Here is an 18,183-nt window from a genome sequence, read left to right as displayed (position 1 = left end):
TGACACCCACCTGAGAGACTGTGGCCTTGCACTCCCCAGGATCAAGCACAGGGCACGTTGCCCCCTCCAGAACCAGTGGGTATGACACCCACCTGAGAGACTGTGGCCCATCACTCCCCAAGATCAAGCACAGGGCACGTTGCCCCCTCCAGAACCAGTGGTCTTGTTACATCTCTCGGCTGAGGTGTCCCCCCTCCCCCTGAGGTGCCTGCCTACTTACCAACTGATGCCCCTTAAGTGTTCTCTCCATGTTGATGCAGGTGACATGTGTGGCCTTGGATTTTGGCCTGTGGCCTACGCAAATTGTGGACTGGGATGTGTCCCTTTTTCTGTACATATGTATATATCTATTATCTTGCATAACTTATTTTTCATACTGTGTTGATCTTATTACATTCACTTTTGAGAATTTGTTTTGTCCTTGCATTATTCAGCCGAGTTACGGGGTAAACTTGTTTTTGTAATGCATCTGGTTGTATGTATGATGTGTGTGTATGGGGAGTGTGTTGTGCGTGTGTGTGTCACTCTCTTTTTCCTCCCCCCTCCCTTGTGTGCTAGGCAGCTGTACTCACTGTCATCGTCTTCGCTAGTGTTGGTGTTCGCGGTGGAGCAGAACGTAGAATATATTCGGGAAGACATGCAGTTCATGTTCCATTGCTGAGTGGTTCTTCCCTGTGTCTCCAATGGTGAGTCCATTCACTTCTGAGCTCAGTTTCTGCAAGGCTTTTGATGTTGTTGGTACCACCCCGGAAAAGGTGGCGGTTTGCAGTGTCTTAATATGGTGGGCGGAATATTTACTTCCGCCTGGCTGTGGGCAGCTACGGCCATGGTGGCTGTTGTTTCCACCCTGGCAGTCGGTGTGGTACATTGGCTGTCTATCGGAGATCTTTCTGCCATGGTCATAATTTGGTGGTAGTTACCGCTGGCCTGTTGGCGGTATTACCGCCACTTTATCACCGACCGCCAGGGTCGTAATGAGGGCCTATATGATTAGTATCTCCCACCTCTATCCCCAGTCCCTGCAGTGTGCCCTTCAGATAGGCCACCAGTGGCTCTAGGGCCAGCGCAAACAAGAGGGAGACAGAGGGCAACCCTGTCAAGTCCCCCTTTATATTTCCCAGCTATCTGAAACACACCTCCCAGACTGGACCCTGGCAGTTGGCGCTGAGTATAGCAGGGCTATCTATTTCAATAAATATGTGCAAAATCCCATATATGACAAGACTGCCCACAAGACGTCACAACCAACCGTATCAAATGCTTTGTCTATGTTGAGAGCTACCGCCGCCATCTCCATCTGAGAATCCTGCATGGAGTGTATTACATGAGGGAGTCTGCGGATATTCATGAGGGTACATCTATGAGGAATAAGTCTGCATTGGTCTTCATGCACCAACTGCCTGATTACCTCCACAGTCTATTAGACAAGATTTTCAAAATTATTTTCACATTCATGTTAATCATGGAGAACAGGCAGTAGGAGCCTATCTCCCTGGATCCCGATCTAGTTTAGAAAGCATGACTTCAAGTGCCTCATTCATGGTTGGTGGAGGGCACCCCATTCCTTGCTTCGTTGTAGACTTTCAGCAGCTTTTCAGTTACCACTGCTAGTTATGTAAGTAGAATTGCATTAAGAACCTATCCGTACCTGGGGTTTTGTGTCTCAGCATGTCCCCTATCACCTTAAGTACCTCCTCCTTAGTCGGTATCAGGTCCAGAGCTTTTCTTTGTGAAGCCTCTAGTTTCGGCAAGTTCAAGGACTCCTTCAGCTTAACGACAGAGCAGTCATCACGTCTCTGATAAAGCTTTGACAAATACCTTTGGTGTTCCCTATTGATCAAAATCTGTTGAAACCAACCTGTTATCATCTGCCTTAGGGACATGATCAAAGTTGTTGGACTTTCTCTAGTAAGGAGCCATGCCAGGCGTCAACCAGGTCTGCCCCCCTCCTTATGCAATACTTGCCTGTACCCCTTCAGGGTAAATTTAACTAGCCTGTCCCCTGTCTCCCCCACTGGTCACCTAGCATTCACTGTCTTGCCCTTCAATAAGGGATCATCCTGACCCCCCTCATCCAGTTGAAGGTGTATTTTCCTAAGCCCTTAACTCCCTTCATAGCTGATTCTAAATAAGGACCACCACCTTGAGACCATCACAGATGAGTAGCCACGCTTTAAAAAAACTGATTGATTGATTCTTAATTCTGTACATCCTAGAAAGGCACTCCCCTCATAGGACTGCCTTAAGTGCACCCAGTTCATTAGCTTTACGGGCTGTGGACCCCCTATTGCCTTCAAAGAATTGCCATAGAACCCCTTGTAAGCCTGCTCAAAAAGCACTTTCTCACAGACCCTCTTTTTTTAGATGCCATGCGGGGAAAGGCAGGGTATCCTGGGGCCACATGTATGGCAGAAGTACCCCAGCATGGTAGGGCAAAAATCACCCCGGGCTCCACTGCAACCACCTGCTCACCCAACACTTGCACCACAATAATTTTGGCCAGCCTAATATAAATACTACGGCCCAGATTTACAAGAATCTGGCACATCAGTATTGATGTGCCAGATTTCTTGCGCCCTCAACACAATGGGTGTGTCGTATTTACAATACAATGGGTGTGTCGTATTTACAATACGGTGCACCACAGCATACGTTAGGTCATTAGCATCAAAACATTTGATGCTTTTGTGGGGCTTTGCTGCACTAGCGTAAAAAATGTGGACGCTAGTGCAGCAAAGTGCAAGGAGGCCCATTGCTTTCAACTGGTGCGTCCTTTTAACGCCTGTTTGTAGATTTCATTGCACCATTTTTGTGGGCCTCCTAATGCTGAAACACTCCCCTGCATACATTATGCCTGGTGCAGACATAATGTGGCGCAAGGGGTCGTAAAGTGGCACAATGCATTCATTGCGCCACTTTGTAAATATGGAATGGCGATTTTCGCCTCATTGAGCCACATTGGTGTCAATAAAATCTGGCCCTATTTTTCGCTTAGTGGTATGTGTACTCCTGTCCATGTGTCAAAACAGTCCACCTGTGACATTGCCTCCGCCAGTGCCCTTGACATGCCCAATTTTGTATGATGCTTAGTTAGGGACTGTCCATATCCCCATTTAAAATATAATTGAAATCCCCTGCCCAAAGTCCCAAAGTAGGGGTGTCTCTATGTTCGGTGTAAGCATGTGTATTACCTTCCCGAAGAAGGACCTGTCTTCGCTTTTGGGAGCATACACATTCAAGAAACCTATGTCCCTGCCATCCAATGTTCCTTCCCTCATCATCTGTGTACACCTTCCGCAGTCTTAAAGACACCCCTGGGCCAATCCATATAGCAGCACCCCTTGCATATGAGGAGTAAGTGGATGTGTATAATTGCCCCCTACATTTTTTTCTTTAGGTTATCTGTCTCTGGATCAGTGAGCCGAGTCTCCTGGAGAAGGGCTATTCCCTCCCCGTAGAGTCTGAGGTAAGTATGGAACCTGTAGCATTTTGTGTAGTCCTGTAGGACCCTGGCATTCCAGGTGATAATTCTCACTTCTCCTGCAGTGCATTCTTAAGTCACCCCAGAGACACCAGCGGCATGCTCTGCTGTCCTGTTGCCCAGCGTCTCCCAATGTCCTGTTTGGAAAACCTAGTCCCATTCCTTCTCTCTACCCACACCTCCTCGGAAGTCTGTGTCAGTAAATATGTTCTGCCTAGCAAAAATTTTAAAACAATAACAAATCCTGCCCCCAACCTCTGGGTAAGCATTAAACCCTCCATTCCTGATATGTTTTCCCATGTGAGATACCATTGAGTGTCACACCCCTCCCTCTCAATATGGCATCTACGCCCTGATAAGAGCTATAAGCAGGGACAAAGGAATTATGCGATTGTGCGGCTGTGCCAATTTTTGCATAATTGCAGATGCACTGCATTTGCAACATAATCCATTATCTCTTGCATAAGCTGCGGATATTAACCAAAAATAATTGTGTGTAGGTCAAACTGTTCAAAGGGTACTAAAAATGCAGCAACACTTGTTGTTGCGCAGTGAAAGGCACTTTGCAGAGCTGAACTGGTCACCTTTTTGTTGCTTAGTGCGATATTTGGGTATTAAAATTGTACTAATGAGGTTTAACCAAGGCCCAGACAGTGTTACTGATTTTAAAATTGATAAAATAAATAATTAATACTATTACAAAATGTGCTGCATAATTTGCCTTTTCTTGCCGTATAATTAACTAAACCCTGCCACATAATTTGGCCCTCTCCAGCCACATAATTTAAGTGGCCCTGACTATAAGCAACTAACACTTAACATAGTAAAACATGCAGATGACCCCGCAAGGTTATGAGTCATGCGGAAGCCAGCCTCAATCCTGCAATCAAGGACCCTACGAATACCCTTTCCTCTACCTCTGCAGATGCCCAGAAAACCTGTAGAAAAATTAATAAAGTTGAACAATTAATAGGTGAGTAGACACAGCACTATGTGGCACTCCCGCCACCCCTCTGCAGTTAACTCTAGAATATCATGTGCCACTCTGTTATGAGGGTAAGCAAGAAACAGGAAAATAGTGGGGAGGCAGGGAGTTCTCAAACCCCGAAGCATGCCCTGATCACCATTGACCTGTCATCCTTGTTGTGGTTTTCCCCCTAACATTTTGCCTTTAAGCCCCCTGTTTTTGCTGACTTCGTGCTTTTGCTGGCTTTAATACGTCACACACTTTACCACTGCTAAACAGTGCTAACATGCTTTTGGCCTATTTAATTTACTTGCAAGTCCCTAGTAAAGTGGCACCACATGTACCCAGGGCCTGTAAACTAAACACTACTAGTGGGCCTGTAGCACTAATTGTGCCACTCACTTAAGTAGCTCTTTAAACATCTCAAGACTGCAAATGTAGCCTGTGTGTGCAGTTTTAAACTGCCATCTTGACCCGGCAAGGTAAACCTCTTGCCAGGCCCAAATCTACTTTTTTTAAATAAATATAACACCACTAGGAAAGACCATACACAGCTCAGAGGGCAGAGTGTAGTGTATTTAAAAAGGTTGACATGTACATTTAGGTTTTACATGTCTTATTTGTCCCTGCTGTGAGGTCTACCTCTCTCATGTGATAACATTATTACCTTATTACATTTAATAAGTGAAAACTTTCAATTGTGAGCAGGTATGAATGTTGAGTTTGGTGTCTAAAGAAATGAAATTAGAAGCCCACTTTAATGGTAAAGTTGGATTGTAAGTCACAATTCTGAAAATACCACTTTTAGAAAGCTGGCATTTTCTTGCCCTAACCATTTGTTGCCTGCAGCCTGTCCCTGGGTCACATGACTAGGTATAGCTGACACTTGGTCTTTGTGTATTGATCCCAGACAGTGAAACAAAGGGAAGATAATTGTTGGTAGGATGGGCCACTCTGACTTGCTGAGGGGGCAGCTGTCACCTACCACACTTGCAGATCTCAAAGGCTCTGCCTGAGCACTCTCACCAAGGGTTTGACAAAGGTTGTTTGTGGCCTCAGACAAGCTGGAGCCAAGGAAGGAAGGAAGGGGATGCCTGACACCTCAGGAGGTTGGAAACCTCCAGAGCCTTCTCCGGCTTAAATGTTGACACCGGGTATAAATATTGGACCCTAAGACCCAACTCTTCAGTACACATCTAGACCTGTGGGGAAAACTCAGAAAAAGACTGCTGTGCTGCTCTGATAAAAGGACTGCCACTCTGCTGCCTTGCTGCCTGCTGTGCTGTTGCCTAAGTGAGGGGCTGTACCTGTTTTGTGAACCCAGGGCCACTAGAGTGACTCCAAGGGCTAGTTTGGTGGCCTCCCGACAAGAGCCTCAGGGGCAGAAAGCTTCATCCAACTTGAACCCAGCACCTGGACTTTGCCAACTGTGAGTCCTACCCTTCCATGTGGTGCCACCCCAGTCCTGGCCCTTGAAGTGGTCCTGTATAATACATCCCCTTAAGAACATGTTTTTACCTGAACCCTTAGGAGAAAAGAAGTTGCAAAAAAATATTGTGCATTTACTCTGGGTCTTCACTTGTCAATATGCAGCTTACTATTTCCACATCCACTCTTCACAAATATTTGTCATGGACAACAGGGTTAAGAATCACAGCATGACCAGGAGTAGGGACCTCCATTGTCAAAGGAAAAATAACTGGACATGCTCCTTTCTTAGCAATGGCTTGTGAGCTTTTTACTAATTTCCTACTCTTATGGTTTCCCTCAGAGGAAAATAGTGCACATTATGGTGCCTGGCATAGGAAATGCCATGGTCACTATCCAAACTAATCATCACCGTAACAGAAGAATACACAGTGCAATACTTACCCATGGAGGCCTGTCTGTCTCACCCTAAGCTGAAAGCAGCAATCCACTTTGCCATTCTGAATCTGTACATGGTGCAAAGCACTCACTAATAATGCACCCAACTCAGATGTCCAAACAGCCTTTCAGGGACCTCTCCTTACCCCCACCCCCACCCCCACCCCAGGGCACCAATTCTACATTCATCTAGCTCACATGATCCACCACATTGTAACACAGAATTATTGCAAATGTGCTTACCAGCCATAATCTTCCTTGATAACATAAGAGAAACAATGCATTGTAAAAAGTCACACAATATCCTTAAACTACAGCCAAATAAAGATTAGCTGCTAATGCTTTGAAAGTCTGTAAACAGGAGTTTTGAGAGGATAAACACAGGTGAAAAGTGGTTAAAATTAAAATACTTTTGCTATGAATATTTATTGAATAGATACAGCTATTCATTATGCAAATATTGCATTCTACAACGAAAGTGTTCTTGTTAAATTAATCACAATTCACAGGTATCATTAAGTGAAAGTCATACACAATGGCTTACCCTACCTGAGTTTTTGTACAGCCGTCGCATTCTGACCAAGGGCCGTAGTTATTCCAAACACAGTTGACAGGACTGCTGTAAATGAGAAGAGTTTCTATTAAAATAAGCCAAAGCTGCAGGGCGTACTTAATTATTTAGTCATTTGTGCATTTCGTTTCGTTCTAAAGTGCTGCCTTCATTGCACAATGCTTACATTAGAAGCCCGAGGCTAAGGTTTGCAAAGCCCTTGGGTTGCATCTTGTGTCACGTAAGCCAATGCAAAGCAATGCAAGGGCTTCAGTAAGATTTACTAAGCCACTCAAGCAGCACAAATCACGATTTTGTGTTACATTGCACTGGGGAGGCTTTCAGTGGCGGGAGAGTGGGAGTTCCCACGCATCTACCCATGGATTTTGGTGCAATCCCAGATTTACTGCAGCACATATAGAAAGAGGAAAATGCCTCTGAGGATTCTTTTTGTGCAGGAAGGTGCCTCTTCCTGCACATAAATAATCCTGCCTTTAACGCAGGCACCTTTGCACCATGGTGCAAGGGTGCCTGTGTTGGCGCCAGGCTGCACACAGTGCACCAGCGTAGAGAGAGAGAGAGAGAGAGAGAGAGCAGGAATGTGCCATATCTTAGTAAATATGGTGCATTCCTGCTCTCTCCGTTTGACGAAGCACAGCAAGTTGTCTTGGTGCATTGCATTGCATTGTGTCAAATGTTAGTAATATTGGCTCTTGAAGTGTAGCCATAGAGGCCTCATCACAAAGTACAACAGGTGAGTTTAGCATTCTAGCCATTGCATTCAACTTCAACTAAATGTAGGACTTGGTTGTAAGTACATATGAATTGTTCCATTTTCTAAATAAAGATCAAGAAGTGAGATGTGCTGCACCCCAAGATCTCGGTTCGGTCAGATGTTTGTTTAAACAGCTTAGTTTTTAGCAGTTTCCAGTTAACAAGAGTCTGTAATTACCTTAAGCATAGTGTTTGGGAAAGCACATATTATTGTTTCACTAAGGAAGAACAGCTGAAAATATTCATTTACTCTCCTCCTCGAGAAGTGAGAAAAATATCAAAAAAATAAAAACACATTATGGAAGAGGTTTACACAAGTTTGGAACGGTCTTCCACTCCACATCAGAGCCTCCTCTCTTCTTGAATTCAGCAACAAGCTGAAGACTTGGCTTTTCAATTAACTAACCTACCATAGGCAGAGCTAAGCGCACACACCTGCTCCATGCCTGGATACCTTTGTGTGTGATTGTGCCCTTTACAAATACACACAACATAACATAACATGCCAATAGGTTTTTCAACGCCTCTTCTTGGACTTCTGACCTTTCCACCAACTTAGTAGCCAGAGGTGGCTGCAGTGTGTTTATGCTCTTTTAAAGTAAAATATTAGTAAATATTTAGCACGTTCATGGGCACTTCAATAAAGTTTCATCAACCACGTCTGCACTTCAAGAGAAATAAAAACAAGCAGTTATTTTTTCTCTTTTGTGAATGATGGGCATGCAAGACATTTCACAGTTGAGTATCTGCAAGAAACAAGAGAATAAACAAATAGCCACAAGATGGCGGCATTGGATTTGAAATATCGGCAGACCTAGCCTTGTTTGATGGAGTGCATTGAGATTACATATTTATTTGTGACGTGCAATAGCTGCACAACAGTTTTTTCGGTCAGTAATAACATGCAAGCAAAAGAAAAGAAAATGGACATAGATATTCTTAATGCCTAGTACTTCTTTATCCCTTACTAGGTTTGTTGATTATTTCCTTTAGCACTCTGCTACAAAAAGCAATTCGACAATGTTCAGTACAAAAGCAGTTCCTGGACAGGTACTGCGCCTAAACCTGTCAGATGCAAGTCTGCCCCAAGTTCAGTGTTGGCCTTTGGTTCTAAGAACTGTCATAGCTGCCAAGGTTTTAGATTGTTATGTGTGACATTTTAATAAGTTCAGTGTAATTATGTGTGATTTTTCACCGACTATGAGTGACACTTTCTCGCAAGCAGAATCAAGCGATGAAGGGGAGGAAACCATATAAATTCAATATATCGAGAATCCTATACATCATGTTGTACACCAGTGCCACCTTGTGGCCTTTGATAAACACTACTCGTAGCATACCTAGCAAAGTGAGAAACTGGAATTAAAAGGATTTACCGCAGTTCAGGACACGGTTCTTTGGCAGGGCTAAACTACCCACTTCCATGACAACGTAAAAGTGGTTAGGTTGTGAAAAGGTTCCGTAAGTGTATCTAAATTTAATCTCCCACAGTAATTTGCTAACACCAAGATTTAGCCATGCTCTGCTGGGGAGGTGCCTATTTTTCGAACCTATTTCGGTGCAGGTAGAGCCCTTCTGCAGCTATAAAATGTAGAGTGGCTTCTGGCCCCTGATGGTGTTCCATAATGTTTGTTGAATAGGTGGGAACGTTATCACTCATACTCATGACACCATGTAGTACAGGCAGTCAGCCCCTTACGGTATTTTAAAACACTTCAGCTGATGATGACACCCCACAAAGCTTAGCTTTTAGAGTTGGGTCTGTGTTAACAAGCGCTAGCGCATGCGTCTCGCTTGTGAGACATTCTTGTAAACAGAAAAGGGCTTGGAGCCTGCCTGTTGCTTACCATTTGTTGGCTTGCATGGCACTTTTTTTTACAACCTCCTAATTGGTCACTGCTGGCATTTCATAATTTCCGTTCCTGTCTGTGGATTAGGGACAAGGCACTGATTGATTCAACTTAATCAGTGCCTGTCTGCTGCTCCCGACATGCTTGATGTACTATTTTGTCCTTTTTAACTTCTAGTGCCTGCAAACATAAGGTATGTGACTAAAAAAAACGTGCCCAGCAGGACAAATAAAATTTTAAAGTTTTATTTTGTATAGTTAAATATTTTCTTTCAGTTTGCAAGTCTTCTTTTCTTACTTTGCACTCATGTTTTCTTTTTTTTTTGTTCGTGGGACCTGTTCTCAAAAGGTGATGATTATCTAAATATTGAAAAGTTACATTGTTTCCTTCTGATGTGTAATTAACAAAGTTATGCTTTAGCACATAATTGTGCAATACACCCCAATCCATTCCTCTCCAATCCAATCCGCCCAACTCCAGCCACCTAATCCAGCCCCATTCTATTACACCCTAAATCACCCCACAGCAATCTTCCCTTCTCTAGTTCGAAACAATCCGCTCCACCCCAGTCAGACCCACTACGATCTGCCCCACTCCCATCCAAACAATCAGCCCCATTCCAATATGCCCCACTCCTATCCAAACAAGTCTGCCGCACTTCAATCCAAAACAATTTGCTCCCACTCCAATCTGCCCCATTCTAATCCAAACAATACTCTGCCACACTCCAATCCAAAACAGTCTGCCCCACTACAATCTGTCCCACTACAATCTGTCCCACTACAATCAAAAACAATCTGTCCCACTCAAACCTGTCCCACTATAATTTGACCCACTCAAATCTGCCCCACTCCAATCCAAAATAATCTGCCCCTCTCCAATCCAAAACAATCGGCCACACTCCAATCTGCCCTTCTATAGTTCAAAACACTATGCCCCACTCCAGTCAGCCCCACTATGATCTGTCCCACTCCAGTCAAAAATCTGCCCCAATCCTAGCCAAAACAGTCAGCCCCACGCCAATCCAAAACAATATGCCCCACTCCTATCCAAAACAGTTTGCTTCACTCCAATCTGCCCCACTCCAATCTGCCTCACTCCAGTCCAAAACAGTCCACCAACTCCAATCCACAACAATCTGCCTCACTCTAATCCAAAACAATTTGGCTACTCCAATCTGCCCCATTCCAATCCACAGCAATCTAGCCCAGTCTAATCTGCCCAACTCAGATGTTCCACACTCCAACCCAAAACAATCTACCTCACTCCAATCCAATCCACCCCATACCTCTCAATTCACACCACTCTATCCTAATGAAACACACCCCACTCCACTCCAATCCAATCCACCCCATTACCTCAATCCACTCCAACCAACTCCACCCTATTCTACTCCACAACACGGCAGCCTACGATACTCTCTGCCGCTGAACCACTGTGAACTCTACTTCCCTCTACTCAACTCTATGACCCTCTACTCTACGCCAACAAATCCACTCTCCGACACTCTACTCCCCCACACCACTCTACGACACTCCACACCACTAACTTTTAGCCATGCTGAACAATAGCCATACTGGTGTCACCATGGCAAGAACACAGTGCCAAACCCAATATCTCTTGTATAGGCGAGACCTATTGGCTTTGCCAATGCTTGCTTTATGTTGCCTTATGCCTACCTGGGTGGAAAATGTTGTAATGTAACAAATGAGTTTGGCGATTATTAATTAGTGACAGCCAAAGTTCAAGTCTAATTTTAAAAACTACTTTGGGCTGGATTTATAATCTGGCGGACGGCCTGTTTCTCCCCTGAGGTGACGGAGAAACTTACTCTATTGCCCTGATGGAGGTACGGTTGCCAAATTTAGAAATGGGTACAAAGCAGGCGGTCATTTCTGAAAGCATTGCCAGGACCCGCCTTCACCGAAGTTCCTGTCAATGCTTTTTGCAGTTTTGTGCAGGGATCTGTCAACATGACGTAGCCCCTCACCACATTGTCGTAGGGAATTAATCACCTGAGGAGATGGAATAAACACTACTGAGGTTAAAAACAAAGGTCTGCTTGCATCTAAATTTGGCAGGCGGACTGTTATGTTGACGGTGAGCATACTCCATCACCATTGCAACGGAACATGCTTACTGCCAACATATAAATCGGGTCCTTAGTCCTTTAATGTCTGCTAACATGTCATCTATTGTTGGAGTTAATGTTGTGCTCTTACCTCATGGCAGGATTGGGCAGCCTTATATTCATGCAGATCTGTACTGAGTTCAGTTACACTAACTGAGTTGCCGCTACCATGGCCAACACACATGCCATAGATTTGTGGCTCTCAATAATGTTTATTTGCACCAGTCTTTTAAATTCTCCCTCTACTTGAGACCTTAAATGGAATGAGAGTCTTGTGTGTTGGAGTGCAACTGTTTTTACTTGTTTATCAACATGAAGAATGCCAGGCTTTGCTTTCGGGCACCCCAGGACGGAAAAGAGGTATCTATATTGGTTCAACATTTCAATAATGTCCCATATGTTGATGTGCTAACCGAATACAATCAGGCCTAGATCTTCAGCCACTGCACAGCTCAACATGATTCCTGTTCTCATTCCTATTTTCGCTTTGATGGTTGCAGATTTGTGGTAAATGATGTAGGGTAAAACCAGCCTATGCATATGTGTTTGTTTTGGTGGTGAAAGCTTAGGTCTGCAATGTAGTTGTGAGTATTGATTTCTGTCCATTATGTTGCTGGACACTACGGCGTCAATAAGAGCAGTGGCATTAGGTCCCAGAGGCCTTTTGACTGTCTGCTCATCTTGATTGTGGTTGTCTGGTGTTAAATAATCTATCTGCTAACCGCATCAAGAAGACTTCTTCACTGTACTCTTCCTCCTCATTGTCTTCCCATACTATCAGAGACTACTTTTCTTGCTTTTTGAGATAGTTCACAACATTCTGGCTGCCACTAATGTTGTCCCTCTCCAACTGGCACAATCTCTTCGGCCTCCTATGCAAACTGTAACGAAATGGGGCTGCTTTCCACAAGCCAAACATATATTGCCTTGTCCAGAACATTCAGTTGCGTGGTGTGGTTCACTCTCACAGAATCTACAAAGTAATCTGTCTTAAGGCCTCCCACGTCCCCAGTAAATGGTCTGCTTTGAATGATGTTAACTGGGTATTGTGGTTCTGTCTTCAGCACAAGGCAGATCAGTATAAACTAAATTTGCTGCCTTTAAATTGGGTAGGTCATAAGAGGCCTGTCCAGGATAAGCATATTGCTCAGAAGCATCCTTGGATAAAGAGAATAATTTATTCTCAGCATCCTTGATTTGTAACCCTGGATCAGGGCTGAAGTGTGCCTGCGTGCCACCTTTACTGTGTCGAAGTGGGTTTCAGGTACTCTGTTAGGTTAGTTCTGAAATAACGTGAATATCTTTTCACCAGAATTATGAACCAGTAGAGAGGCAGTCCATCCACTGCACCCATCTGGACACTATTGTGGCAGAAGTAGATAGATCAGTGGGTATAGCGGACATACTATGGCCCTCACATGGACAACTGATAGCAAAGCAGCAGTGGCAGGAACAAGCCTGTGATTGTGGATGAGAGGAGATGGGTAGGGGTTTGAACGTTGTTTCCTGGTTCACCCTTTATTCATTTTGTCAACTTTCTAATTGGCCAATACATAGTTCCAGGCTTGTGCTATTTGTTTTTAGTGACTAATCTGTGACCTTTAACAGCTTATGCATCATCTGTCTATCATCATCACCTGGTCCTTTCCTACAATTATTCAGTTTATTAATTGATGAACCTCTCCTTTGTACTGGATACAGTGTTTGGAATCTGGCTCTGCCACGCTCCTATATCACCACCATATAGCCTTTGTCACAACCACCACTGACCAAGACGCATTACTTCACTCTCCCTCTGACAGGTCAGTATCGACAGAGTGGAACACACCTGTCACTCTAAAGCTGGCCTTGCCCAAGACTTAGGGCCTGATTTAGATCTTGGTGGATGAAATACTCTGTCACAAAGTGACGGATATCCTGTCCGCCATAATATGATCTCCATACGATACAATGGGATCGTAATATGGCAGATGGGATATCCGTCACTTTTGTGACAGAGTACTCCCCTCCGCCAAGATATAAATCAGGGCCTAAGACTTCAGACTGAGCTAGATTTTGAGTCAGGTGGAGTGGTATCTCGAAGGAGAATACAGCTCCACCTAATCAGAAGCACCCCAGTGTTCCAACACCTGGATTACTGGGGGCGGGAACACCAAGGTCATTTTCACTACCAGAAAAACTGTCTCGTATAAAAGAGCGAGGATCTAGTACAAGATGCATGCACAAGAGCAGTCTGGTCCCTGCCTATGTGCCAGAGCCCACTATAGCCACATAATATGAAGTGTTTGCATCCTTAATGCCAGGACTTTATAACTCTGTATGTGCATGAGAACCAGACATTAGGTGAGCTATCAGCTGGTGCATTTATCATTGTTATTAACATTACAACTGCTACTACTACTATTATTACCACCACTTCTAGGATCACTAATAGTAGTATTACTAATAGTAGTTCTAGCAGTACTAGCAGTATTACAGCTATTACTATTATTTTATGAGAATCGTTTTTGTCATTATTATAAGCAAAAGAATTGCTATTGATATTAATATTATTATCTTTATTTGAAGAGTTATTAAGATTAGCGTCATTATTAGAAGTGGTATTAGTATTATTTTTATTAAAATTGTTGTTTTACATTTATGCCCTGGAGCTTTGCAATCATTTATGGAAGTACTGATTTCACTTTTAACAGTGTTGTTAATAGTTAATTCAGAACGTTCCACTGTATTTTATGTAAGGGAATAAAATACTTCTAAACTCATTTATGGTTTAGCTCACAGCGGCTTGGTGGTGATTACCACCTCTTTTATAACAGGAAGTGTTGTTCATATTTATACCACGGATTGCACACAATTAGGCCAAGAGGTTTCTGGTAGCACTTAGGGCACGTAGTAAAGCTATGAATATGCCCTCGCACAATCCTACTTTTGCCCAAACCTACTCCTTCAGACTTTCCATCCAGGATCCCACTTATTGCCCACAAAGCTATGGGACTGCCCTATTGCCATCACTGTTCTTTAATAATGAAATTGACTACCCTGGAAAAAGTCTGATTCCACTTTCGAAAACAATTTCAAACTGAAGGTCATGAAATATGTTTTTTAAACTTCAAATGTAAACTAATGATCACAGACCTTATATACTGAAAGATTAGGGTGAGGTGGCATTCAGCATTCCTGGTTTCAGCTCCACTGAAGACTGGTAGATATATTGCTTGGGTACTGGATTTAGCTTGGGCTAGGAGATTGTCTGCAGGGCAAGTGGATTTTTAAACAGCCAGTCTATTCTTGTCATGTCATGTCATGTTATGTTATGCTATGTTATATTAATTTGTAGAGCCCACTGATCACCCGTGAGCGTATCCAGGCATTTGAGCCAGTGTGACTTTGTGTGGTACCCAAAGTTATACGAAGATCCAGGTCTTCAGCTTCTTGCAGAACTCAAGAAGTGAGGAGGAGGTTCAGATGTGTTGTGGGAAGTTGTTCCATGTTTTGGGTGTGATGTAGGTGAACAAGCGAACTCCTGCTCTGCTTTTGCGAAGCAGTGTGTATGAGGGAGAGTGAGGCTGAGCGAAGTTGTCTGGTAAGCTGGTGAAAGTGTATGCTGATATTCAGGTATGCAGGTCCAATGTTGTGCTGGGCTTTGTAGATGCTGTATTGGGATTTATTTGTTATTGTTAGACTCGTGCTACTCGTGGGCCATGTTCTCTGCTGCATTATGAATTATGGGATGAAATGTGTGCCTTTTTAACTTGCCAGTTATTTTGTAAACTGACGTTGGGGAACAGCTGTGAAGTGAAAAAGAAGGAATGTTAGTGGTGGTCAGGGCTAGATAAAGAAATGGAGATTCTTGTTATATCGTCTTGTGAATGTGAAGAGGAGACAAGACACAAGTTACTCTTAAACTATCTCTGTGTCAAGCTGAATGTCCCAACATGGCTTAGGAGGTGGTTGCCTTTGACATAATGGGCCCGGTAATTGAACCAAATGGAGAGCATATTTTTGTTTTGCCACTCATGGATTCCTGAAATGAAATTAGTGGAATCTGCGGATTCTGTTGCACAAGTTTAATTTTTGGATGAAATGTTCCGCAGGGAAGGACTACTAAGGAAGTTTATCTCTGATAATGGGCCACAATTTATGGTGGTGGGTTTTAAGAGTTTTTTTGGAAAGGAATAGTGTTACACATAAAGTACCTCATTACAAGTGCGGCGGTCTAAAGACTGCCACACTCGCAGTGGCAGTCCGACTGCCACATTACAACCCTGGCAGTCAGACCGCCAGGGAACTGCCAGCTCTGCCAGGATCTAAGATCCCGGCAGTCTGGAGGTGGAGGAGGTCCTAATCGGCCAGGGCAGTACTGCTGTGGTTTCATGGCAGTAACACCACCATGAAAAGGCTGGCGGAGAATGGTGCAGGGGGCCACAAGGGAGCCCCTGCACTGCCCATACATTTGGCAGGGGCAGTGCGGGGGCCTCCTTGGCCAGCACCCTCGCAATGTTCACAGTCTTCTTTGCAGACAGTGAACATTACAAGGGTACTGGTACACCCTACAGGCGACTGCATTGCCGCTGGCTTGATTACAAGAGAGAGACAATGCTGTAGCCTGTTTCCCACTAGGCCAGCGGGCGGAAACTTAGGTTTCCGCCCGCCTACCTAGCAGGAAACCCATAATAGTTATGTGAGGGGAAGGTGTGACATTTTAGTAGAATGGCTCTGTGTAAAAAGGATTGTGATGTGACGAGGAGTAAGGGTGGCCATGTTCAATATTTTATGCATACCAAGGTTTTATTTTTTGGGCTAGATGAAAGTGTTCAGGAAAGTGGTGAGGACTGTATTGTGTTCTGATTAAGGTGAACTCTTTTCTCTGGCTCATTTACTAGGTGTAAAAAAGGTGAAAAGATGGAGTAATACTATCACAAAAGGTGCTGCATTTTGCTGTATAATTTGCCTGTTCTTGCCACATAATTTAGTCAACCCTTCCACATAATTTGGTCCTCCCCTGATGCATAATTCCAGTGGCCCTGAGCATGAGTGATGCGGCAGCATTCTGAATGGTCAATAGGATGTGTAGGAGCTGCTTGGAGAGTCTGGCATACAGTATGTTGCCACAATTAAGCCTGCTTATGATGAGGGCTTGCATGATGGCTGGCAGGTATTCTGTGGCAACCACTTTTAGATTTTAGCAGCATAAGTAGGATGTTGAAGCAAGCAGAGCTCACTGCATTGACTTTTGGGGACATGATGAGCTTGCTGTCCAGGATGATCCCTAGATTCCTGGCGTGGTCGGTGGATGTTGGCGTTGGTCCTATTTCTGTTGGCCACCAGCTGCGTCCCATGGGGAGATCTTGTTTCTGAACACTAGTATTTCTGTCTTGTCGGAGTTGAGCTTCAAGTAGTTGGTTCTGATCCATTCTGCTACCATGGTCATGCATTTGGTGAAGTTGGTTCTGGTGGTGCTTGTCTTGTTTGTCAGGAGAGGATGAGTTGGGTCTCATCAGCGTCAGAAATGACAGACGATCCCTTGAGGACGCTGCAGATCAGTTTCTTGGTATCTGATGTGAAGGGTGGCGGTCTGACTATTTGGGTTCTTCCCGTGAGAAAGGAGCAGATCTAGTTGAGTGCGGGTCCTTGGATGCCAATCTCATGGAGTCTTCTAACGAGTGGGTTGTGAGAGACTTTGTGAAATGCCACATAGAGGTCGAGCAGAATGAGGGCCACTTTTCTTTCTTTCATTCTCCTGTATTGATCCCATCCCCTGCATTCACGAAAAAGCCTTTGATATCAGGATTATGTCATGAAATTGGAACAAGTTTGCAAAGTTCAGGGCATTGGGAGGGATGTACATGGGAACTACCTAAATACAGAACGTTTTAAACAGTTCATATGTTGAATTGAGCATGGTAGGCATTCTCTTACACTTTTCTAGAGTTTTATTCATTCTAAACCCAGTTTTACGGAGCTTTGGACCACTTGGCAGGAGGAAATGTCCTTGTTCCTTAAAGAGAACTGAACCCGACAGACAAAGGACCTCATTAGGAGTTCAGAACTTCCGTTGGGGAGGTTGCCGCCACACTGACTACCTCCCCATCGGATCCATTAAGAGTTTCCTGTTGGGCTGGCGGGAGGAAACCTCGCCAGCCTAGTGAAAAACAAAGGGCAGCATTGTCTCTGCCTCGTAATCGAGCCGGTAGCAATGCTGCCACCGCAGGTTGCACCTGCACCTTTGCAATGTTCACTGTCTGCACAGCAGACAGTGAACATTACGATGGTGCTGGGCAGGGGACCCCTGCACTGCCCATGCCAAGTGCATGGGCCCCCTTGGCCCCTTGCACCAGTTCTCTACCAGCCTTTACATGGCAATAAAATTGCCATGAAAAGGCTGGCGGAGAACGAGGTTGTAATCAGCAGGGGGGCACTGCATGCAACACCTCCCTGGCTAATTGCATTCTCTGACAGGCTGCCGGGATATGTGGCGGTCAGACTGCCACTGCAGCGGTGGTCCTGACCGCCACTGCGAGGCTGGCAAATGTACTTTCTTACATGTATGGCTGGCATTTTACG

The 18,183-nt window shown here is 44.4% G+C and overlaps 1 protein-coding gene across 2 annotated transcripts in view; it reads right to left on the bottom strand.

The window, feature by feature from the left end:
• C7 (complement C7) overlaps positions 1-18,183 on the bottom strand; it is a 304,122-nt gene that overhangs the window by 246,373 nt on the left and 39,566 nt on the right. The window contains exon 3 of one of the 2 annotated variants that reach the window (XM_069221437.1): positions 6,864-6,933. In XM_069221437.1, coding sequence (XP_069077538.1) covers positions 6,864-6,933 — 70 coding nt within the window. The remainder of the gene's footprint in view (positions 1-6,863; positions 6,934-18,183) is intronic. The other variant, XM_069221440.1, reaches the window with a different exon arrangement.

This window comes from Pleurodeles waltl, chromosome 1_1 (assembly GCF_031143425.1).
Source record: "Pleurodeles waltl isolate 20211129_DDA chromosome 1_1, aPleWal1.hap1.20221129, whole genome shotgun sequence".
NCBI classification, from domain to species: domain Eukaryota; kingdom Metazoa; phylum Chordata; class Amphibia; order Caudata; family Salamandridae; genus Pleurodeles; species Pleurodeles waltl.
Note: the sequence above shows the minus strand (reverse complement) of the source record. Positions and strands in the feature narration are given on the sequence as shown.